At 35.2% G+C, this 26,746-nt stretch overlaps 2 protein-coding genes and 1 long non-coding RNA gene across 17 annotated transcripts in view; 2 read left to right on the plus strand and 1 right to left on the minus strand.

Annotated features, from left to right (window-relative positions):
- Window positions 1-26,746, plus strand: part of LOC111504932 (pyrokinin-1 receptor) — a 443,518-nt gene that overhangs the window by 51,079 nt on the left and 365,693 nt on the right. The window lies entirely within an intron of this gene.
- On the plus strand, window positions 10,802-12,620 carry LOC141486790 (uncharacterized). The gene is made up of 2 exons (XR_012468052.1): window positions 10,802-11,523; window positions 11,590-12,620. It is a non-coding gene; the product is annotated as an uncharacterized lncRNA (long non-coding RNA).
- LOC111504933 (inter-alpha-trypsin inhibitor heavy chain H4) overlaps window positions 24,480-26,746 on the minus strand; it is a 100,045-nt gene continuing 97,778 nt past the window's right edge. For all 14 annotated transcript variants that reach the window (XM_074185349.1, XM_074185347.1, XM_074185344.1 and 11 more), the window contains 2 exons: window positions 24,693-24,866; window positions 24,480-24,570 (listed from right to left, as the gene is read on the minus strand). In XM_074185349.1, the coding sequence (XP_074041450.1) occupies window positions 24,769-24,866 (98 nt within the window). In that variant the 3' untranslated portion in view covers window positions 24,480-24,570; window positions 24,693-24,768. The remainder of the gene's footprint in view (window positions 24,571-24,692; window positions 24,867-26,746) is intronic.

Consider the following 26,746-nt stretch of genomic DNA (forward strand, 5'->3'; position numbering starts at 1 on the left):
TGCGGCAAGCCGGTATGATTTTGAGATTGGAGAAAAGAGAGGACATCATTCCACCAATGTCTTCAATAATCAGAACAACCATCTTGATAGAGTGATCTGGATAGAGTCTGCGGAGTTCGAAGAGAAAATCTCGATATTTTATCCGTTTTTCCTCCTCTTTTCTGACGATATTCATCTCGCCAGGAGCTGAAAATTCCGAGAAAAATATCGTTTTACTCTGGTGATCGAGAAGGACTACATCAGGCTTATTAGCTTGTATGAGCCTGAGGGTGGGGGACGAATAGTTCCAATAAATTCGGCACTTCTCGTTCCCCACAACGGATTCAATATCCCCCGAAGCGTAGGGCAACACCGGTGTCTCGTCAATACCGTAAGAGTGCCGTAGATGGTAATATAGCATTCTTAAGGCCGCGTTATGTCGATGGATATGGGCCGAGACCGCATATGCTGGACATGCTGATAGCAAGTGCATTAGAGTCTCGGGCGCCTCGCGGCAGGTCCTGCACCTTGTGTCAGGAACCTCTATACCCATCACGCGACTGCGGTAGACTGAGGTGTTGAAGACACCCTCCTGGCAAGCCATGATGAACCCCTCAGTTTCTGACTTCAGCCCACTCGACCTGAGAAAAGCAAACGTCAGGCGCTTTGATAAGCCAAGGTCTCCAATGTTATTGAAGAAGTCCCCATGCAGTGGCTTATCCTTGTGTCTCTGCAGAAGTAAGGTGATCTCTGCGCTTTTTATCTGAGCTTTTTGCTGAACGGGTTCCAACTCGGTGACAGAGTTGTGGTCACCTCGTTCAGAGTCATCAGCTGCTCGGGCAGCTGCCCTAAGGAGAAATGCTTCAATTCCTGCTCTCTCATGGTCACAGACCATGCAGAGAAGGGGATCCGAACTCCTAACGACTTTACAGGCTGTATCCAGTACCATTCTGTCATGTAGACACTCCAAACTCAAAAGTTCACGGCCTCCCTGTTGTCGGGGGAAGTACAACCGTGGAACGGACGATTTGGGATGCAAACTCCTATAGAGATGCATCATTTTTCGGGTTTTCACGTCGAGTTGATACAGCTCCTCCCGAGTCCACTTCACTACTCCAAACGAGTAGAGTAAGATTGGAACGACAAGCATATTTGTTGCAGCAACTTTGTTCTTTCCCCACAGTTCCGATGACCAGATCTGTCGAAGTTTGTGGTGATACTTGCCGCGGAGAGAGTTTTTCACTGCTGTTACCTCTTGTGAGTGGCGTTGTTCCACCCCGTGGTGAGTATACGTCTCTCCGGCATTCAGATGGTGTAGGATGCTCCCATCTACGAGCTGCACATCCTCTCCGTAGTCAGGCCCTATCCCCCGAAGTCCCGATACATTTGGGAGGGTGCGCCAGCATTATCAACCAATGACCATTCCCCACACCGTAGGGTGAGTGATCATTGGGTCCGAGAATCATGTGCCCTGAGCAAACGCAGTGAGCCAAGAATAACACCCTTCTGCATCTGTGCGGCTAAGATTTCTGCCTTAGTGCGGCAAGCCGGTATGATTTTGAGATTCGAGAGTAGAGAGGACATCATTTCACCAAGGACTCCAATAATCAGAACAACCATCTTGACAGAGTGATCTGGATAGAGTCTGCGGAGTTCGAAGAGAAAATCTCGATATTTTATCCGTTTTTCCTCCTCTTTTCTGACGATATTCGTCTCGCCGGGAGCTGAAAACTCCACGACAAATATCGTTTTGCTCTGGTGATCGAGAAGGACTACATCAGGCTTATTAGCTTGTATGAGCCTGAGGGTGGGGCACGAATAGTTCCAATAAATTCGGCCACTTCTCTTTCCTCACAACGGATTCAATATCCCCCGTAGCGTAGGGCAACATCGGTGTCTCGTCAATACCGGAAGACTGCCGTAGATGGTAATATAGCATTCTCAAGGCCGCGTTATGTCGATGGATATGGGCCGAGACCGCATATGCTGGACATGCTGATAGCAAGTGCATTAGAGTCTCGGGCGCCTCGCGGCAGGCCCTGCACCTTGTGTCAGGAACCTCTATACCCATCACGCGACTGCGGTAGACTAAGGTGTTGAAGACACCATCCTGGCAAGCCATGATGAACCCCTCAGTTTCCGACTTCAGCCCACTCGACCTGAGAAAAGCAAACGTCAGGCGCTTTGATAAGCCAAGGTCTTCAATGTTATTGAAGACCTTGGCTTGAAGCCATGCAGTGGCTTATCCTTGTGTCTCTGCAGAAGTAAGGTGATCTCTGCGCTTTTTATCTGAGCTTTTTGCTGAACGGGTTCCAACTCGGTGACAGAGTTGTGGTCACCTCGTTCAGAGTCGAAAACTATACCGAGTTCATCAGCTGCTCGGGCAGCTGCCCTAAGGAGAAATGCTCCAATTCCTGCTCTCTCATGGTCACAGACCATGCAGAGAAGGGGATCCGAACTCCTAACGACTTTACAGGCTGTATCCAGTACCATTCTTGTCATGTTGACACTCCAAACTCAAAAGTCCACGGCCTCCCCGTTGTCGGGGGAAGTACAACCGTGAAACGGACGATTTGGGATGCAAACTCCTATAGAGATGCATCATTTTTCGGGTTTTCACGTCGAGTTGATACAGCTCCTCCCGAGTCCACTTCACTACTCCAAACGAGTAGAGTAAGATTGGAACGACAAGCATATTTGTTGCAGCAACTTTGTTCTTTCCCGACAGTTCCGATGACCAGATCTGTCGAAGTTTGTGGTGATACTTGCCGCGGAAAGAGTTTTTCACTGCTGTTACCTCTTGTGAGTGGCGTTGTTCCACCCCCAGGTAAGTATACGTCTCTCCGGCATCCAGATGGTGTAGGATGCTCCCATCTACGAGCTGCACATCCTCTCCGTAGTCCCCGCAACGTCCTATTATTATTATTATTTTTATCATTATTATATTCAAGGATTGAGTCTTCTGTCGATCCCAATAATAGCATCTTTGTAGGGGGAGATGCCATCTCCTTCTTTTCTGGCTTGTTCAGTGGTTCAGTCTAGCACCAATGATAAGAAGGTGGGTCGAAACAGAGCTGTCTGGTTTTGGATAACGAATTCATCGACTCTTTTTCAGTTGATTCATTATTGCTTGTTTCTGTTTGAAAACTATACAGGTCGCTCTGGTACCAAATCAAAAATATTTTTCATGAAGAATACAGCAACTGCAATTATGCTTCATATATTTTTCCAAAATGAGTAGTTTTAGGATTTAGTTATTGTGAGAAAGGAAACTGCTATTCAGGGTGTTTCAAATTCGATCCTCAGCATTGGTATTTCGGAAACTATGAGAGATACGAAGATGGTTGAATTGGGGCAATGTTCCGCATTCACCTGACCAACAATATGCCGTTGAGAAAGTTCTGAAATTTTGAGTATATCTGGAGATATACGGAAAAAACAGAAATTTCGGAAAATGGTTTTAATTTTTTTCTTGCGTTATTTTTCGAAGGATTCGAAAATGAATTGCACTTTCACATTGACACTTTTTCCCTGCTACATAATGGTGATTTTTCTACCGACGTTTCGTCTTCCGGCCACCATCATCAACTTTATTTTTTCTTAGGGGCGCTATATTGGATTCTCACTATTTTGAATAGTACCACATTCCACCTTTTCAATCATGAAATTATAAAACAACAACAAAAATTAATTGTCGCTCTGGGGCGACTTCATTGATTCCAGTGGCGCAGTTGCTTTTTCAGCTGCAGGAAAACCCGGAAAAACCTGCAGCACCACATCATTTGAAGATCTTGATCTGCCAATGTCCGATGTATAGTGTCTCCAGAGACTCCAATGAATTCAATACATCGCCAGAACACTTAGTGACACCATTATCAACTTTTTTTTATGGGCGCTATATTAAATTCTTTCTGTTTTGAATATAACCAGCTTTTACCTTTTCAATGATGTATCATAAGTTATCTTTCTTTTTCGGAAAATTGAAAATAGGCTTTCACTTTGATATTCCTAAAGTCAACTTTCGAATTGTTACACTCAATGACATTTTGTTATAGTACAAGTCGTTGAATTTTTGACGAAAAATGGCTTTCACGACGGGAAAAAAGAGATGTGATACAAATGTATTACAAATACGTGTTAAAAACAGTGTTAGGACATCGGAAATGTATTTGAACTTGTATCTCGATAGAATACACATCGAACTATGTTCAAGTTATTGGATCAAAATTTCACCGAGTTTGGTTTGTTTGAAAAGCCAATGAAAAAATACGGAGACAGAATCAACAATCAAAATTTGATAAATGAGGTGTGTATGAGGTAAATCAGACATTGTGTCTTTTTTAATGAAAATAGAACTTTAAACAAATAACAATGATTAACTAAAATGTATAGACAAAAGTAAATCATAGGAAATGCTCAAAATGCAGGCCTTGTTCATGATAAGTGTGCCCTTCTTCGAATAGTATTTACTGCACGATTAATTTCCCTCCCCCTCAATCTTCCAAACTCTCCAACAATGCTGTGTTGAAGGTCCTCAATATTTCCATATTTCCTCTGACCATAAACTTAATTTTTCAGTGTACCCCATGAGGAAGTATCCATAACATTTAGGTCTGGAGACCTTGGTGGCCACCTCACCGGTTCATTATTTCCATTTATCACCAAACCTTTCAGTTAAGTAATTAGATACTCATATGGTTGTATGCGGTGGAGCACCATCATGTTGGAACCAGATGTTGTTATAGTTAGCCGAAGGTAGATCATCCAAATAGTTTTCGAAAATCGGCATTAAAAACTGGTGATAGGTTTTCCTATTCAGAATTCCTCAGAATGAGGTCCCAAAATTCCATCTCATAAATTTCTGCCCACACCTTAATACTAAATCGCACTTGAGGTCAAATTTCTCGGAACTGCCTGGAGTTGTTTATGCTCCAAATGAATATTACTGGAGTTTTTTCCCAACACCAAATCGTTATTTTTAACTTCTCGACACGTGTTTCGATCACCAAGTGATCATCTTCAAAGAGGAAGATTAAAACTAAGAACTAGTGCGAGCTAATCCTATTTATGCTATAAAAGTAAGTCATACAGGTAAACCATCCAGGCGTACCAACCATACAGGTATACCAACCTAAATTAATTTTACAATTTTGCCTTATCTATTATTTTACAATATATGTTTATATAAAACAATTTTCAGCTATATAAAAATTAATTTCACAATATTGCCTATCCAAATTTATTTTTGCAATGTGTCCTTATGTAGTAATCAGTAAACCCAACAACATTATTTTATTTTATTTCAACAAGCTATGTAGTATGCTCTTTGGTATAGGTCCGTCATTGTTATTCATAATATTATTGTGTTTACTTATTTCTACATTCTCATAGGCATCTAGTTGCCTGTTGTTGTTAACTTGTCTAACTAATCTTAATGAACTGAAGTCTATGGAATGGTTTTGTTGCAAAATATGAGGGGCGACTGCTGATTTTTTAGGTCTTCCATATTCTAAGTGTGCTATGTGTTCCATATATCTTACTTTAATAGATCTTTTTGTCTGTCCCTAATATTTTGCATCGCAGTCCTTACATTCAATTTCGTAAATTCCAAACTTTTCCGAATTCTCGACTTTGTCATTTGGAGTTCCCAAAATGCTCTGTAGTGTATGACTTGTTTTAAAACCACCTTCATACCTAGTTCCTTGAAAATCTTTCCAAAGTTCCTCGTATATTGGTGGTATGGAACTGAGATGTATTTATCTTGGTTTTTGTCCTTTCTGAAAGTCGAGATTTCGTTGATTCTCAACCTAAACTTCTTCTTCCTTATTATGTCATCTACAATACCCCTCGAGAAACCGTTAGTGGCTGCTATTTCCTGTATTGTACGTCTTTCTTCTGTGAACTTATCATGTGAATTTTATTGATGGATATCTATTATTTTAAATGGAAATAAAGTCGTCAATATTATTTTTTGGTATCGAATATCGCAAAAATATCATCCACATACCTTAGCCAAATCCTAGGAAAATACTTCGACTTTTCTTTGGTTTCCATTTCGAATCTGCTCATGAACAGGTCTGCCAGGTAGGGGGACAAGGGGTTTTCCATGGCCGTTCTTTCCTGTTGTTCATAAAAGCAACCTTCTACCTGGAACCGATTTTGTTTCATACACAAATTAGTAAGAGAAACGAATTCATCGATTTCGTTATTATTGAAATTATTTTTCTCTAGTAATTCCCTGAGGTATTGCAAGGTCTGTGGAATTGGAACGCTAGGAAATCAGGAACTAACATCAAAAGGAACCAAAATGTCACCTTCTTGCAGAACCACGTTTTTTGTATGTTGTATGAACTCCTACCTCATACATACCTCATCTATCAAATTTTCTTCAGTTGCCTGGTCCATTCTGTCTCCGGATTTTTCCTCGGCTTTTCAAATGAACTAAACTCGGTAAGATTTTGATCCAAGGACTTGAACATAGTTCGACGTGGTGGTCGTCTTTCGGGATACAAGTTTTAATACATTTCCGTTGTCCACACTATTTCTATCGTATTTGTAATGAATTTGTGTCATATATCTTTTTTCTTCATTCGTGAAAGCTATTTTTCGCCAAAAATTCAATGACTTGTTTATTTTTTTTCAATAATAACTTATGATACATCATTGAAAAGGTAAAGTATGGTTCTATTCAAAACAGAAAGAATCTAATGTAGCGCCTGTAAGAAAAAATAAAGTTGATGATGGTGGCCGGAAAACGAAACATCGGTATCTCCGGATATACTCGGAATTTCAGAACTTTCTCAACGGCATATTGTTAGTCAGGTAAATGAGCAACTTTGCCCCAATTTAACCATCTTCGTATATCTCATAGAAGAAAGAAAGAAAGAAAGAAGAAGAAAGCAATCATTTTTTATACCCACGGCTATCGCAAGTAACCCCTTAGAAACGACTAATAAATTTTGTACTTTTAAGTCAGACAGAAGGGATATGAAAATAAATTTAAAGTAGGTTTTGAAAATGTTTTATATTAATATTCAGAGCATTAGTAACAAGGTCAGTGAGTTGGAGCATTTCTTATCAGAGACTGTTATTGATCTTATATTGGTCACTGAAACGTGGGTTGACAAGACAGAAGTTAACAGTGTTATTATTCCAAATTTCAGCCTCATAACGTTTTATTGCAGGGAAAATATTGGGCATGGAGGAATATGTATATTTGCTAGAAATGACTTGAATCTGAAATTGAAGGGTATAGACTTGTCTGAATTCTGTTTAGAACAAACTGCTGGAATTGAAATATTATCTCAAAAAACGATTATAATCTGCACATATAGGTCACCCAGAGGGCAGGGAATAAATACGTACCTAAATGCAGTTGACACTGTATTATCACATGTGGCGGGAGATAAACAGGTAATTATGGTAGGGGACTATAACATTGATTTTAATCAATATAACAATGCGGTAAATGATTGTAAAAATGTTATGTTGACCTATAACTTGACTGAAAGGGTGAATGATGACACCAGAGTCACTCCGAACAGTAGCACTAGAATCGATAATATTTTCACCAACATTGAAAAAGAGTTTTCGGCTGAAGTAATCGAACCACATCTATCTGATCATCGAGGTATACTTTTTGATCTCAACCTAACTGCTTCGAAAGCTAATGAGGAGTATGTGATATGCAGACCTATGAGTGTAAACAGTATACATGATTTTATAAATAGCATGACTTATTTTAATAATGAAGAATTTTATAGTATTACTTGTCCAAATAAGAAAGCTAAATTCCTAACTGATTTTTTGTCATGTCAATATATGTTATGCTTCAAAAAGAAAAAAGTAAGGAAAAAACAAAAAAAATTGAAGTTTAAATTCAATGAGGAATTAACCCAGATGAAAAACTCACTATCAGCAATTCAAGTCATAGCAAACAATAGTAAGAACGATGAAGATAGCACAGCATATAGAAAGTTGAAATTTGAATACAAGCAAAAAATTAAGCAATCTTAATTGGAAAGTAATTCGGAATACATAGACCAATCTAATAATAAGCAGAAAGCAGCCTGGAATGTTATTAATTGCAATAGAGAAAATAAAAATAAGTGTACAGTCAAGTCTGATATATCTGCAGATGACTTCTTTCAATGCTTTGTGAATGTAATCGATAATCTGATGACGCAGTTTGCGAATAATAGAGACAATGACGATTTCTACAGGTATCTCAAATTGGCACCAACTATAGATAAATCTATCTTCTTATATCCTACAACTGAAAATGAGATTGATAATATCATAAAGGGTCTAAAAACCTCGTCTGCCAAAGATGTGTTTGAATTGAACAGTATAATTATAAAACTGATCAGTGATTTTATCATTGAGCCCTTAACACATCTAATTAATTTTTGTATTGAGCATAACACCTTTCCGGAAGTTTTCAAACTCTCCCAGATATCTCCAATATTTAAAAAAGGTAACCATGATGATGCTAATAGCTATCGTCCCATCTCTATAATACCCATCCTAGCAAAAATTTTGAGATAGTATTAAAAATTTGACTAGTGGAATTCTTTGAAAAAAATTAGTTACTTACCAACTTTCAGTACGGTTATCGATCTGGAAAATTCACAATTACGGCCCTAGGTGATGTTTGTGATAAAGTATTGGAGTCTTTCGAAACACAAGAATACTGTAACGCGAAGTTCTATGACCTTTCACGTGCCTTCGATACGGTAAATCATAAGATTATGACTGGAAAACTTGAATACTACGGGATTAGAGGTGGACAACTGAATTTATTCAAGTCATACCTTGTAAATAGGAAAGCCAGAGTGCACTGGGAAAATGAAGAATCCGATTTTGTAGCCATGGAGCACGGAGTACCACAAGGATCTGTACTAGGTCCCATTCTTTTTATTATTTATATCAATGATATGATGTTCAATATACAGAGCCTAAGCACCTCTATTCACCCTTTTGGTTATGCTGACGATGTATCAATAATACATTGTGACACAAACAGTCGGTCATTAGGAGACCTTATAATAGATTATGATGAACTCATCCGGATGTGGAATAAGAGTAACTACCTTTCCCTCAACTCTGACAAAACTCTGAATCTCAACTTTACACTGGTTGAACAAAGAGAAGAAGATCCAGTAAAATTACTCGGTGTATACCTTGACAACAGCTTGAATTTTTCATATCATATCAAGTATCTTTCAAAACGTCTCTCAACTGCCACATATATTATAAGACAGCTGAAAAGCAAACTAACGGAAGAATATTTGAGGATATCATATTTTTCATTATTCCATTCAACAATGACGTACGCTTTGATAATATGGGGATCCTCGAGTCACTCAGCTAAAATATTTACCCTACAAAAAAAAGTACTCAGGATAATGGCTGGGAAAAGTTTCAATGAACATTGTAAACCAATTTTTAAACAATTTGGAATTTTAACACTTCCTTCCTGTTTTATATATGAATGCTTAATCTACATGAGGAAGGAAATCTCCAAAGGCAATATGATTAGAAATGAAGAAAGAGAATGGACTTTAGATTGCCTAAACCAAGAATAACCAAAACTAAGCACTCTTACAGATATCTGGCAATAAAATTTTACAATGCACTTCCCACTGATCTAAAAGACGTAGCCCTGAATATGAGTCAATTCAAAATTAAAATCAAAAAAATTTTTATTGCAGAAGGTTTTTACTCATTCGAAGAATACTTTGATTTCTTTTTATATTCAAAAAGATAAGTATGTACATCTCACGAAGTCTGATGGATGTAATGTTACTGTTACCCTATGGTGTATCTAATAATTTAATAATTAATAGTGTAATTCTATTTATGTACATGTAAATGTGTATATACCTACATAAGTTATGTGTGTCTGGTGTACATGTATGTGTGTGTTCTTTTGAGTTTATCAAATTATTGATTTGACGTATGTAAAAACACTTTGTGTAATGGCATGAATAAATATCCATCTATCTATCTAGTTTTTGAGATCCCAATGGTGAGGATCGAATTTGAAATTGTGAAGTTGCGAAAGAATAAGGTTTTTCACAGTTTTGGTTTAATTGGTGGACATAGTTTAGCTCTTGAACGTTTCAGTAGTCAACCTACACTTTCATGTTAATCTGTGCTGTCCTGTTATTATGTTTTCTTTTCCTCCTCCGGTGAAATTGTTGTGCATATTCGGTTTTGATCAACTCATTTTCGAATATCCAAATCAAATACTGACAACTATCAGACAATGTTGATCCCTTAAAGTCCTGGGATTGAACACTCTATTATTGTAATATTACATCATCTCTCGATTGGATACGTGCTGATGCATAAATATGTAAACCCTTATACTGCTAAAAAATTGATTGAAATTTCATGAAATATCGAACATTCCATATTCTCTATACCGTCGTGAAAATATGAAAATACAAAGAGGGTAGGAGTACAAAACTGTTTCAAATATTCAAAATAAATATCAACGACATCTAATCGTATATTTCAGTATTTTATTGTTACTGTACGGCTCAATTGACTGTGTGTTGATACAAATATGGATACATTAACATGAAACCCGAATATTTCAAATACCGATTGAAATACTTCATAAAATTGAACATTCCCTTCTCAGTATATTCTCGTGATCACTTGTAATGCAGAGAAAGAAAATGAGGTAGAGTAACTCTGTCAATAGCTGTCAAGATACCTTATCTAGAGTTTCCTTCCTACATAAAACATCGTTTTGTGAATGTCGTTGAATTTTGAAATGTTCTTCAGAGCTCTCGCATTGCAGGGGGTGAGAACTTCAAATTGTTTCAGATTCAACAGGCATATTTTGAAGCTAGTCCAGGTGGAATTGGCTCATGAGTACGAAAAACTATTCCACCTCAAATTTTCATTTTCTGATGAAGCAGAGTCTCAGCACAATAACTCACAAACTTATGAGTAGAATATCATGAAATTTCAACCAGCGTTGCCACATCTAGTAGATTTCTACTTTTTTGGTAGATTTGCACCCTTTTTCAGAAAATTTTAGTAGGCACATTTTCTTCAGTAGATTTTGGTAGATTTTAATACATAACTTTCAATAATGTGAAAATGCCATTAACAATATAATTACTATAAAAAATAATTGAATCCAGCATTTACTTTAATTTCTATGTTGGTAGACGTGTAACTAATTTGATATTTTTATTCATTTGGATGCTTCGCCTGCGTTTTTGTCGGTGATTCCCCCTCATGCTTTATAGTTTCACCGTTGTATTTCCCGACAAGTGACAACTGTGTAAAATTGCTTTTTTCGTGAAAGTGAAAATTATGAAGCGAGCTTATGAGCAATCCTATCGGACAGAATGGGAACAGAACCCATTATTTTCTACTTGGCTGTGTAAAGCACAGGATGGATGTAGTGCCCATTGCAAAGCATGCAATGTTAGAATTTTATCCAGGATGGCTTCTCTAAAAGAACATAATACTTCCGCGAAACATAAGAAGAATATGATTGGATTTACTGGAAGCTCTAAGGTTTGTCTGTTTTTATTTATGTCTAATTAAAATATGTAGTAGCAAGAATAATGTTTTATTTTTTAGATTGATAAATTATTGAAAACTAGCTCAGTTTCGGATGGAATGAAAAAAGCAGAAATTAAAATAGTGTCTGTGCTTGTGGAGCATAATGTACCATTTCATGTGATGGATCATCTAAGCGATGTCATCAAAGATGCTTTTCCTGACTCAGAGATTGCAAGAAAATTTTCCTGTAAAAGAACAAAATCATCTGCAATAGCCTATAATGTTTTAGGAGGACACTTTGAAGAAAAATTAATACAAGATTTGAAGTCGGGACTTTCAACTTTTTCAGTAATCATTGATGAGAGTACCGACGTAAGTACAAAAAAGGTTCTTGCCATCGCAATTAAGTTTTATTCAGAGAGAAATGCCTGTGTGAAGACCAGATTTTTGTGTACAGTAGATATACAAGGAGAGTCTGCCCTAGACCTTTTTAATGCACTTAACAGTGCCTTAGAAGAAAAAGGACTTAACATGAAAAATCAACTATTGGGTTTTGCAGCTGACACCACAAATGTCATGTTTGGAGATAACAATGGCATTGTTGCTAAAATACGTGAAATAAATCCCAACTGCATATTTGTTAAATGCGTTTGCCATTCGGTAGCATTAGCTGTAAGCCATGCTTGTAAAGTTCTTCCACGATCATTAGAACAGCTTGTTAAAGATGTCTATAATTACTTTTCCCAGAGTAGCAAGCGCCAAAGAGAATTTCAAGAATTTCAAGAATTTACTGCTTCAGAAAAACATAAAATTTTAAGACACTATGACATAAGGTGGCTATCTTTACACAATTGTGTAAATAGAATTCTAGAGCAATGGATACCCTTGAAACTGTTTTTCCAAGGGCAATACTTGACAGACAAACAGCAAAATGTTTCTTGTGAGTTTTTATATAATTCATTTAATGATAATTTAATTTTACTCTATTTCTATTTTCTTGATTTTGTTTTACCTATAGTTAATAAATTTAACATCATTTTTCAAGGAGACTATCCAGTTACTCACACATTTTTTAAAGACATGTCGAGTTTCTTTAGGTCAATTTTAAGTTGCTTTATGAAAAGTACTTATGTTAAGGCTACTAATCTCTCTGATTTGGATCCTGATGCCTCAATGCACTACTTACCTCTTAACGAGATGTACTTAGGAGTGAATGTTGCAAAAAATCTGTATAAAATACAGGGAAATCAAACAATTGCTCATGACTTTTTTAAACGATGTCAGCTTTTTTTTATTAATTTGAGTAATCAATTAAAATCTAGATTGCCCTTAGATAAAGAATTGTTTGAAGAACTACAATTTTTAGATCCTCAGGTAGTTGTATACCAAGAGTTTTCTAGTCTCATAAATCTTCTTTCAAAGTTTCCGAATATAGTACCAGAAGAAGTTATTCAAGACATTGATAATGAATACAGGGAAATTAAACTAGATTTAGATGTATCTAACTTGCTTTCTAGCGGTAGCAGCAATATAAATAATTCCTTCAATGTTGAAGAATTTTGGCATAAAATAAGGTGTTTAAAGGACAACAATAATAAACTTAAATACGAAAATATTTCCAAATTCGCAAAACAAATGCTTTCTTTGCCTGTGTCGAATGTAAAATGTGAAAGGATTTTCTCCGAATTCAATCGAATCATAACCGACGATCGAAACAAATTTCATAACAAAAACGTTTCTGCGTTAATTCATGCCAAAGAGGGTCTGAGAGACGTTGGGTCTTGCCCAAATTTTCAACCCGATGTAAGAATGATAAAGTTAATAGACGATAAAACTTTATATAAAAATCTGAAGTATAAAGATGACGAAATTTAATTCTTTTATTTCTGGTTTTAAGAACAAAATGTTTGTTTAAAAAATAAGATGAGAGTCAGTTCCGTTTTCTTTGTTGTGCTCGTTTTGAAATTTATATGTTTAGGTTTAGTCAATAAATAAATAAATAATTAAACCAATTAACCATTTCATTAATCCCCAACCTCCAAATCCGTTCTTATTTTAAGCTTTTTTTGAAAAGTAGATTTTTGGTATTTTTGAAAAAATATTTAGTAGATTTTAGTAGATTCAAGCAAAAATAAAAGTAGATTCGCCAAAATAAATGTGGCAACGCTGATTTCAACAGCTGTCTTTTGAAGGTTAGTATTAACTGAAAAAGCGGTAAATTCAATAAGACCTCACCATCTATGTGTTGGGCCCGAGAATTTTCAACCCAGGTAGTATTGCAAAAAATATGGGAATTTTCAATAAAAAGCAATTGTTTTCACAAACATGTGTAGATCTTGCAAAGAAGTAACTTTCAGATACAAACTGCTTCATGTCATGAATGAGCTGAATTTTTTCGTGTCATTGGTAACAGTACGTAGGACAGATTTTCAAAAGCTCAAATAACCTCCATTCTGCACTAACAAGAATATTCTATAGATTTTTCAAGGACTAAACACAGCACTACAGAAAAATCCTGAAGACTCTAGAAGCGGTGCCTGTGCGAAAATAGCGATTCACGTTGGATTTGAAACGCTGGAAATAAAATTTATTTGGAAAAACGCTCTCAGGAAATGTATTCATATAAACGCAGGTTAATCTTTGGTTAATCTTATTCATTTTTATAATTTTTTTCAGGGTTTTCAAATCAATTTATATTATATTAGACAATGGAAGTCCGAATGATGAAATATATTGGTGTCTATTTTGACCCCCAACAAATTTACCGAAGCAGAAAACGGAATTGATCATATTGACTATATGGTGAAAAGATTACTTGAGCTCACTTACAAATTTTATCAACTCAGAAGCATAGTCAATAGAAAAATGTTTCTTACTTTATATGATGCCCTGGCCAAGTCCATTTTAGGGTATTGTCTAATAATATGGGAAAGAATATTAAAATCTTCCTTACGTAATTCAGAAATGATCCAAAACTCACTCATAAAAAATATGTTCAGAAAAATTGAATGCTATAATACTCAAGCATTATATGAAGAGAGTGGAATATACAGTGTGTAACAACGAAAACTTAACAGAGGCGTTTTTGAATATAAGAAGTAAGATTTTTAAAGAAGCTCGGACACATCGATTTTTAATTAAAGGGGGACACCTTTTAGACTAATCAGATTTTTTGTAGTACGCACCCCCTCGGAGGGATGCATCCGACGACCCTTATTTAGATAGGGAAAGTAGGTCGAGTGGCACCTTGTTTTAAAGGTCTTTCGAATACACAACTCTGTAGAAAAAAAAATTTTGTAACGATTAGTTTTCGAGATAATTTGAAGTTAGAATTGCCATGTTAATAATACATTAGACAGACAACTCGGTAACTTGTATGCCTAGATAAAAAATTTTTCGAGCAGTTCTTCTCATCAGATTTTTGTTGAATAAAATCCCTTTCTTTAAATCAATACCTACTCCTCTTCTTTCAGTTTTTATTAGTACATCGTTCGATTGTTTTGTTTAAACGGGTCGTGTATTGTTATTTGTTTAAAAATGCCTTACACTACTGCTGAAAGGGTTTCAGTTATTGCTTTATTTTTTGGCAACGACCAAAATGCTGATAGAGGATCAATTTTATTCAACGAGCAAAACCCTGGTAAACATCTAAGCAGAAATCACGTTCTGGATTTGGCCACAAAATTCAGGGAGACAGGTTCGGTTTTAAATAAGAAAATAAATGTTCAGAGAAGGGTAGAGAATGACGATAATGCGATTGGAGTGATTGGTCAAGTCATCGCCAATCCCAGGTTAAGTACCAGAGGTTTATCAGCAATGGCCGGAATAAGCCATATGAGCGCATGGAGAATCCTTAAAAACCACAAATTCCATCCTTACAAAATTAAACTTGTTCATGAACTCAATGAGGATGATTTTGACCGAAGACAGGAGTTTTGTGAGGGCATGAGTGAGAGATTATTGCAAAATCCCGAGCTGCTTTATAACATCTGTTTTTCGGACGAAAGCTCATTTTATTTAAATGGTTGTGTGAACCGTCACAATTGCCGTTATTGGTCGGATGAAAACCCAAAACAATACGCAGAAATACATACGCAACATCCCCAAGAGTTGAATGTCTGGGCCGGAATATTAGGCAATCATATTATAGGTCCATTTTTCATTGATGGAAATTTAACCGGTGATTCTTATTTACAACTTCTCGAAGAGGCAATACAACCTCGTATAGTTGAAATAATTGAACAGGATCCAAGATGTCAAGATGAATTTATCCATTTTCAACAAGACGGTGCACCACCCCATTATGCTCAGTAGGTTCGAAATTTTTTGAATAATCATTTTGAAGGACAATGGATTGGCAGAAGAGGTCCAATTGAATGGCCAGCACGATCACCAGATTTAACACCACTGGAGTAATTTTTGTGGGGATATTCAAAGTCTAAAGTTTATGCTACATAGCCAGCCAATTTGGATGAATTACGTCGTAGAATTATTGATAAATGCCGAGCTATAACTCCTGAGATGTTGAATAATGTAAGAGCAAAATTCGAACAAAATCTATATTGTTGCATGGAGCAAAATGGCGCACATTTTGAACATTAACTCTAAATTTCCTATGTGAGTTACCCTTATTAGCTGTTACTTTTTTTGTGTGTGCTTTAAAAACAATTATTGGGATTTATTAACTCTAAAACAGTTTTTTTCTGTGTCATCAGCATTCAAGGAAATCAGCACGTTATATTCGTTGTGTAGATAAGTTTTTAGTATGATTCACTTTTTTATCAGAAGCATAAAATATCCACGTCAAAAGGCAACCTTCATAAGGAGGTGCCACTCAATTTACCTAAAATGTAAGGGTGGTAACCAACCCCATCCTCCGAAAAAATCTCCTCGTAATAAACAAATAATTCTTACTTTTTTACGAAATCGAATGGACACGTCGGACACATATTAGCAGGTTGTCATAAAAAGCAAAAATTTATTTTTTTTATGAAAGTTCTGAACGTAAATTGTACCTTAAAAACAATTTGTTGAATTCAATAAAAATACCTTCAAATCTTCAAATTATCTCAAAAACTAATCGTTACAAAAATTTTTTTTTCACAGAGTTATAAAGGTATTCGAAAGACCTTTAAAACAAGGGGCCACTCGACCTACTTTCCCTATCTAAATAAGGGTCGTCGGACGCACCCCTCCGAGGGGGTGCGTACTACAAAAAATCTGATTAGTCTGAAAGGTTTCCCCCTTTAATTAGAAATCGACGTGCCCGAGCTTTTTTTAAAAATCTTACTTTTTATATTAAAAAACGGCTCTGTTAAGTTTTCGTTGTTACACACTGTATATAACGTGTGCTAACAGTTGCCTGCGATTTCATTCGCGAGGAGTTCAGTTTTTGTTGTTTTCTCTGATTTCCCCATAGTTGAATATTCTCAGGTATGTGCCTTTCTTTACCGGCGAATATTTTTACGAAATATAAATAAAGCCAACAAAAGTTTCAATTAAATCAAAGAACAGTACTTCTACAGTTTTTTTTTCAAGTTAAATTTTGACGTTACATTACTTTTTCATTTTCATTTCATTGAGATATATTAAACACTAATTATAATCGTATTCTAAAAACACTTTATTGTGTAATTTTCACTAGATAGTTTTACAAAAACGCAATACGTGTTTCGCCATACAATGGCTTCCTCGGGCGTGTCTTAATAACTAATTCTACACATTAAATGCTATACACCTTATTCCTATATATACACCTATATACCTTATTCTGTAGAATAAGGCAAGGACCGTTATATAACATAGGATAGCCAGATCCCTATACCAGCAACGTTGTCGTGCGTGAACCGAGTCCCCACTACTTTATGACATCACCGCAGACCCGTAGCCGTTGGAATATCGCGGTGTGTGACTGTGAACGCGATGAGACACGTTGTTAAGTGACGGTTTTTGTGTTTATACTTCTTCGTGCATCTAGTAAATGAAAAAATTTTTTTACAATAAACATGCCAGGACGTCGTTGCGCTGTTTTTGGTTGTAACAACTGCCGTGTGTCCACAAAACTTACCGGAAAAGACATTGTTTACCACAACTTTCCTGAAGAAAATGATTTCGTATCGGGTACTGTAACTGTACGAAAAGAATGGATAAGACGCTGCAAAAGAGCGGATAAATGGAATCCTGATACCAGTCAAATTTGTTCCGTTCATTTTACTAGCAATGATTACGAAAGAGACCTGAGAAACGAATTATTAGGATTGCCTGTAAGGAAACTGCTTAAAAAAAGTGCTGTACCTAGTTTAAATCTGCCCCAAACCTGTACTACATATGTACCAAAAAATTCATCGCGAGAGGCAAGGTATTTAAAAAAAGGAAAAGGTGACACGTCACAAAGAAGAAATGGATAAGATTTTCGAAAAGGAGCCAGAAGCTATTTCAGTCGACTTGAACCTTACCATTTCAAGTGAACCATCCTCATAAGCAAGTTCATCTCACATCATCAGCAACGCTTTAATTGCATCAGAAAATAATATATCCATTCAGTATGAAAAGCTCCGCGAAAATTACTCTAAATTATGCAAAAAAATGGAAAGTATGAAGCGAAGATTGAATTTACAAAGACAGCTTGTTTATTATAAAATGAAAAGTAAGAAAAAAAAATCTCCTCTGAAAGAAGAGGCCCTAAATGCATTGAAAAAACTTTTGACAGATAATCAATTTGCCATTCTTCTAAACAAAAAAAAAACGCGTGAATTGGACCACAGAAGACATTGCTGTTGCTTTTACTCTTCGTTATCTTAGCAGAAAATGTTATGTATTTTTGCGAACTAAACTAAATTTTCCTTTACCAGCATTGTCCATTTTAAGGAGTTGGGCATCAAAAATTACTATAAAGTCAGGCTTATTGAAGGATGTGCTAACTTTTTTGAAAGTAGCTGGAGAAAATATGTCGATCATGGAGCAATATGTAGTAATTTCCTTCGACGAAGTAAAGGTTAAATCTACTTTAGAATATGATGTTGGCGAAGATCAAGTTCTAGGCAACTACAATTTAATGGTTCTGAGCCTTTTTTCCACTTGGAAGCAGCCTATTTATATAGGCTTCGACCGAAAAATGACGAAGGATATATTATTGAACATTATTACACAATTGCATAAAATATCATACCAGTGTGTGGCAATTGTCAGCGACTGTGGAAGCAGTAATGTTGGCTTGTGGAAAGATTTATCTGTTGATATAAATAAGACCTATTTCAACAATCCACAGACGGAAAAAAATATATATGTTTTTGCGGATGCTCCACATTTGCTCAAACTCATCCGTAATTGGCTTTTGGACAGAGGATTTGTTCTAGACAGTGACGGAAATATCAAAATATGTAAACAACCGTTGGAAAATTTAATAGAGTTAACTGATACAGAGGTAAATTCCTGTTACAAAATTTCGCAAAAACATATTACTGTTGAAAAAAGTAAACGACAAAACGTAAGACTAGCAGCCGAATTATTGTCCCGCAATACAGCACAGTCTCTGTTACGATACAAACCTGGCCCCGACAAAAAACTTGCTGAAGACCTTGGCATGTTTATAAACGATGTTAATTCTTGGTTTGATATTTTCAACAGTCATGTAAAAACACCACCTGATCCCAATCGTTTGAAAGCTCCTTATGGAATTTATTTAAATGAACAAGAACACCATTTAGATAAAGTTAAAACTATGCTACTTGACATGAGAGCCGAAGGAAAACAATGTTTACAAACATTTCAGAAAGGGATGATAATGTCCATTGAATCTTTAAAGTTACTGTACCGGGATATCACAGCCACAGAAGTGTCACAGCCGAATGTAAAGATGTACATTACATCTGTACTCACAAACTCAATCAGGATTGCCTTGAAAATTTTTTTCCCAACTACGGTGCCGAGGCCCAAATGAACACCCGTCACCATTAGAAGCCATGAAAAGAATAAGGATGATTATCTTAGAAAAAAATCCTGGTATTTTAGAGGCTCCGGTAATAAAAAACATTTTATTTTTTATTGCTTCAATGTACATGTTAACTTTTGTTTTCAAGGTAAACACACAAGAAACGGTTCATGAGGAGTATATGGTCGCTAGAGTTTTGGAACAAGCTAAGGTTTTTGTCGAGTTACCTCAAGAAGACGCATGTTATAGCACCTCTAATGGCACAGTAACTCAAAGTAGTAGCAGTGGAAGTTCGTTTTCAACATCTGACATGTCAGGAACTTCCGAAACAAAATCACCAGAAACTACAGATGATGCTTTTGAGTATATTGCTGGTTTTATAGCAAAGAAATTTAAAACGACTCATCCACAACTAGGTGATTTTACTTATAAGATTAAATCTGATTTTTCTCCCAATATACCATCATGGGTACAGCAGCTTTCATTTGGGGGGCTTATTAAACCCTCAAGTGAATTTTTAAATAAAATTAAACAGTGGAACAAGCACTTCGACCATGGCGACAACAAACTAAGGAGAGAGCCAATGGTTGTCAAAAAATTATCTTTAAAAATTAAAAAAAGAGAAAGTTCACCTTTTGATATAATCAAACTCTTCTGTAAACTGAGGACTGTTATTCGTATAAATTATTTAAACACAAAACAGTTTTTAGACAGTCAGTTAAAAAGGGCAGGTAAACGCAAGATTTGCAGTACCCCAAATTCTGACGTGAAACGGAAATTAGCTAAAAAAATGAAAAAAACTATTATGTAATAATTCTTAAAATTATTATTTATATTTTTAATGTTTAAAAATAATCATTACATAGTAATAGGTATGTAAATGTAGTTAACTTCTTTATTACAATTTATTTTTCAATAACAAAGAACGTATGTTAAAGTAAGCACCCATTAAGAATTTTATTTAATTGTTCTTTCCTAATGTAGTTTTTGTTCTATTTTCGTGAATAAAGTTTGTACTTTCTTTTAAAAACTTTACTACATCAATTTCTCAAATTGTATTGATTAAATGAACGAAAAATGTCCCAAAAGTAAAACAAAAAATATAAAATGTAATATTCGCTCCGTATGTGTAATGGAGAACGCTTTGAGATCGCTTTGATATATATATATATATATATATATATATATATATATATATATATATATATATATATATATATATATATATATATATATATATATATATATATATATATATATATATATATATATTGTAGAATAAGGTATATGTTAGAAGTTATAAAACATTTATTGTATGTATTGATTGGACAGGTAGATAAATTATCACTCTGATGTGACCTCAGTAACTTTTATCTATTCAGTTAATTTGATTCATGAATGAGTATTCGGCTTTTACTTTTTTTTTTCTCATTGATTTCGCCGTTACTTGATGAAGATCCATAGTAATTTCAAAAACTACACCTCAACGATTTGATCTTCACAAACTTTATTTGAAAAATATATCACAACATGTTTCGCTAAGACATTAGCTTTTTCAAGTGATTTTGTTTCTATGAGACGATTGTTTTTTTTTACAACATGTACAGCACGTCCGCATTTTCACGAACAATCAAACTATACTCACGCATATCTACCTAATTCAGGAATGTTCTTTGTATTTTTTGAAAAGATTCAGAGAAAATTTCAAGCTTTTCCACGATTATAAAACTGTTTTCGATTTAATTTCTATATTAGCGTTACAATTTTTTTTTCTATTTTGAAAACATACCAATATTGAAACTTTTCTCAAAACAAACTAACCTGGATAACCTACACTTAATCCAACCAATATTGAAACTTTTCTCAAAACAAACTAACCTGGATAACCTACACTTAATCCACTTAGTCCGGGATATCCTCCACCAACGATTTTCAATAATGAAATCAAATATTCAATCATGATATAGCCAAAGAGTTGTTTGAAAAGTTGTCATTCGAATACATAATATAACACATCTCCGACAAAATCTTGATTCAAAATGTGACGATCATTTTTATGAATTATTAATAACATTTCAACAAACACCAGTTTGTTTTAAAACGTTTCAGATATCGTTGTTCAAAAATTTTTGGAACTGATATGTTAAGAACATTCATGCCAACAAATGATAACAAAATTGTTGTTTACATATTTTAGAGAATTAGTAATGCAGAAAATATCTACAACATCTAAATCCACCAAACCTAAATTCACGATTCTCAAATCCAAAATATCCAAACCTTAGGACCCATGTTCACACACTATTTCGCAATTTCCAAAAAAGTAATTTCAAAGTCCACAAACTCCTGAATGTAGTTACAAAATTGCTTAAGTAAGTAACACGCTTTGAGTTTACAAATCTACACAGCGTGTTTAAATATGCAGTAGTTTTTGTTCAGTTTCAACCGAATTCTACCTACTTAGTGTTTTTTATATGCTTCATCAATTTATTACATTTTTGGGAAAGAAAGGTTTTGGCCTGCAACTTCTTCATCGTTGACTACAAAAAAATGTGGGAATGTTCCGAAAAAGAAGAAAGTAATCAATTTAAAAAAATCAACCGAATACAAAACCTTTATGTTCCAAAAATCAATACTCCTAATAAATGTTTCGAATTTGTGAATGTGACATTCATCTCTTCTAAATACTCACACAGTGAGTTTTGGTGAATGTCTGTTGGAAAATAGCTATCTCCTCGGCTGATACCACGCTGAATATTGAATTATATCCAACAGACATTTGAGCAGGCCGGTTTCGAGGTATTACTTCTCGTCAATGCAAGAAAGATCCGACCCAGACAACAAGGTGTCTGGGACTCGATTAATTTCAACACGGCTCCACTACATTAATGAAACCTTCGCCTAAGATAAAGATTGTTAACTAGTAACAACAACAACTTCATCTCGTGAACAAATATATAAGCGGGGCAGAAACATATCAAGTATAGTTGAAGTAAATGATATTGTGCACATTTAAAGGTGGCGTCACTTCAAAGGCCAAAAAAACAGTACATAGAAATGAACCGGCCGCGAACTACTCCACGTGGACTGTAGAATTGGCGGTTCGTATTGGATTCGTATTGGTATTGGAGTTTCATGATCGGCTGAAGACTCATTAATAGAGTCTTGATGATGGTTCGTCCAGTCGATTGACAGTGGTTAGATTTGTGGTTCAGATACTGTCCCGTATGAGTGGGTTTTCGGTATACAGATGTTTCCCACTTAGTATCGGTCCTCTTCACCAAAACGTCTAAGAATGGCAATTCGTTGTGGATTTCCTTCTCCATTGTGAAAGTGATGGAAGGTCTCACGCTGTTGATGTGTTTGAGGAAGGTGTCTAGTTCAGTATTCCCATAGTTCCATATTATGAAGGTGTTGTCAACATATCTCAACCGAATCTCTGGAGCTGATGATAAGTCTGGTGAAGTAACTTGACTTGGAATCTCTTAACTTTCTATTTATTTTTTTCAGTTGTTCAATTTTCACTTGTATTTTATTTCACTATTATTTCATTTCAAGTTTTTTTTTGCTCAATATAATTGTTTTTTTCAGCTACTCATTTTTAAATCTACTTCCTTAGTTCTTTCAGCGATTTCAAATCATTCTATATAATGTCAAACAATGGAAGTCCGAAGTAATGAAACTAATCAGGTGTTATTTTTTTGATGAATGATATAGCTCTTTATTCTTTCATATCATTTTATGAGATATCATTATTCCTCATCAAAAACTCACTTTCAATTTCATTATATTTGGTGTCGATTTTTTTTATATGGATATGAGTTGTCAGTGAGTAGATCATTAGGATAATGTTTTCGAATCAAGCATCCATTATTTCATTATATTTTTTGGAACATCTATTTCATAGCTGTTCCACAAATTTGTTCATTGAATTGGTTAGGAAGTGACAACTAATTTCGAACATAAAATTGACTAAATTGAGAGGGGTTATATTTTTAGGAGTGATTAAGTTTTGGGAAAGAAAGTTTTTGGCTTTCTACTACTCCATCTTGATACAAAAAAATGTGGGAATTTTCCAAAGAAACGAAGGAAGTAATCAGTTTGAAAATAAGTAACTCTATACATGGATGTGTAGATCATGCAAAGAAGTAACTTTCAGACACAAACTGGAAGAAAGCCCTCCTGAAACAGTTACTTTCATATAAAAATTGAATTACACGAAAGAAAAAATTCTTTCGAAACAAATACTTTTATATGAACACTGAAATTATACAAAAGATACTTTTCTCTACTCAGTTTGTATTCCAAACATTCGTTATGAAATAAAATCAGATATCATTCGTAATTCATGAATGAATTGTGTGTTTTTTCTATAATGTTATCCAATTTGGTACTGAAGAGCCTTGGGGCAAGTGTCTTACGGCGAAACATCCGTGTCTACCAGCGAGGATGACAGTGTTCCATATAAGTGCAATTTGTTACCATTCATTTAAAGTAGAACTCCTGTGAATGATATCTGATTTTATTCCACAACAAATGTTTGGAATACAAACTGAGTAGGGAAAAGTATCTTCTGTATAATTCAGTGTTCATATAAAAGTATTTGTTTCGAAAGAATTTTTTTCTTTCATGTAATTCAATGTTTATATGAAGGTAGCTGTTTCAGGAGTGCTTTCTTCAAGTTTCTTACTTAGTTACTTCTTTGCATGATCTACACATCCATGTACAGAGTTACTTATTTTCAAATTGGTTACTTCCTTCCTTTCTTTGAAATATTCCCACATTTTTTGTATCAAGATGGAGTAGTAGAAAGCCAAAAAATTTCTTTCCCAAAAAATAAAATTGATAACTTTCATAAATGATTTCTTTTTGAAGTGCAATGAATTCCTGTGTTCCTATTCACTGAAATCATATGAATTTATTATATTTTGTTGGTGAATTCAGCAATTTCGATGTTTGGAGAATCGTTAGCTTTTTGTTGTATGGAAGGAAACTTGGAGAAGATGAGGGTAGAACGATATAAATTAAACTATTCTGCTTAACTACTGCACCAAGTTTATTATTCAAGTTGTAAGGAAAACAATTTTTACCTAAACTACTTTTTTTTTGGGCAGCAGACTCCAGCGAACCTGAAAAATAAAAAATATTACTTCGAAATTCAATTGAGAGAAGAAATGACAACATTTGTTCATTAGACGATACTTCATTATTCATTTTGGCTTACATACGAATGATTTTAAGTTATACTTACGTCGTTTCCAAAGGACAGAAATATTGAAGATAGACTTGGAAATCTATTAAGTACGTGAACACCTCAGGACAGTCCTTCAGAAGTGTACATTGTCCGGAATAGTTCCATTCTCAGGTGTTTTTAGACAGTCAAGGCCAGGAGGAACTGTAGCATTTTGGCCGATATCGTAGATTACTGTAAAGTAATAAATTGATAAAAGTGACACGTTTTGTATTTATAGAGTCAATTGAATTGGCATCGATTCATCTCAAAAGTGTACTTAGTAGAGGTCAGTGCAATTAGCAATGAATTATAACGAACCCACATTTACAAATATAACTGACTAACAAAATCAGGAATAGATTCATAAAATCAATATTATACAACTCAACATGAACTAAAGAATTTTTGCATATCCCTCAACAGGAAGGAAGTAGTGGATGTCTATATACAGGGTGTAACTAAATAAGTGTAGAACATTTAAGGAGGTGATTCCTCATCGAAATAAAGATAGGATCTTTCATATAAAAAAATTACAGTGGAGCATCCCGTCTTGAAATACAACCCCTTAAAAGGGGTACATACAATTTGTATAACAATTTTTTTCACAAGCACTAAAAAAGTTACAATATTGAAATTACCCTGACGTTTTGTACTACCAAAAAGACACTTGGCCAGAAATTTATTTGGTTTACCCCATGGTTGTAAGGGGTGGTAAACGAAACCCCTAAAATTTATTTCCAATGTAACTTTTTGTCTTATTATTGATTACCATTTAAAAATTTATTTACGATATCCTGTTTCATTCTAAACAAAAAATGTCTCTTGGGTTTTTTGCCCAAAATAAATCAGTTCGCAGCAAAACATTATTTTTGGAACAACTACAGAGATACATCGTAATAAATGCGAAAATACGAAACTAATCTATCTACTAGGTCGCTATCAGCGATAGTGACAATTAAATTGTTATGCCGCTGTCAGTTTGTCAATTTTCGAAATTGAAATAATACTAATTGTATGTTGTTGTTCTGTTCTTAATTTGTTACTTTAATAATTCACTTGATATTAAAATGGCATACACAAATGAGGAAATGGCTGATACGCATTACGTTTACGGTCTGTCGCAGGGGAATGGGTTAGAAGCTTCTAGAAGATATGCTGAAATGAATCCACAAAGGCAGCATCTTTCACATAGAATATTTGCTCGACTTCATCAACGATTACGAGAATATGGTTCATTCGACAAAAAATGCAGGATTGTAGTCGCCACCGAGAAGTACGAACACCACAGCTTGAGGAAGCAGTTCTTAATTTGATTGAAGAACAACCTACTATCAGTAGATTGCTTTCCAGCTAAATGTTGATCATATGACGTTATTTCGAATTTTAAAGGAACAACTCTTATACCCTTACCATCTGCAACGAGTACATGCACTGTTACCGCGAGACTTTCCGAACCGTCTTGAATTTTGCAATTGGATGCTGGAAATGATTAGGAGAAATTGTGACTATCTGAAGACGATAGAAGTCACAGACGAATGTAGTTTTTCTCGGGACAAGATTATTAATTTTCATAATTACCACATATGGGCTGATGAAAACCCTCACACTATTGTCGAAACTAACCATCAAGAACAGTTTTCTCTTAACGAGTGGCTCGGAGTTATTGGGGATGATTTAATTGGGCCTCATTTTCTACCTCCTCGATTAAATGGTGAGGCATACGTCCAATTTTTAAGAGAAGTGAATCCAGTACTGCTGGAGGAAGTTCCTTTGGGTGTCCGAAGGGATATGTTTTTTATGCACGATGGTGCTCCCGCCCATTTGAGTTGAGTAGCACGTCAGCATTTAACTGAAACATATGCAAATCAGTGGATAGGTCGAGGAGAACCACAGAACTGGCCCTCTCGATACCCGGATTTCAATCCTCTCAATTTCTCTATTTGGGGACATTTAAAGCATTTGGTTTATCGTATTCCTGTTGGCGATGTAAGAAACCGAATCATCGATGCGTGCAGGGTAATCAGAGAGACTCCAGGAATATTTGAGCGAATACGTAGGTCAATGCGCCGACG

This window comes from Leptinotarsa decemlineata, unplaced genomic scaffold (genome assembly GCF_025532065.1).
Source record: "Leptinotarsa decemlineata unplaced genomic scaffold, Ldec_3_MD MMD2_tig00026374_RagTag_RagTag, whole genome shotgun sequence".
In the NCBI taxonomy this organism is placed as follows: Eukaryota; Metazoa; Arthropoda; class Insecta; order Coleoptera; family Chrysomelidae; genus Leptinotarsa; species Leptinotarsa decemlineata.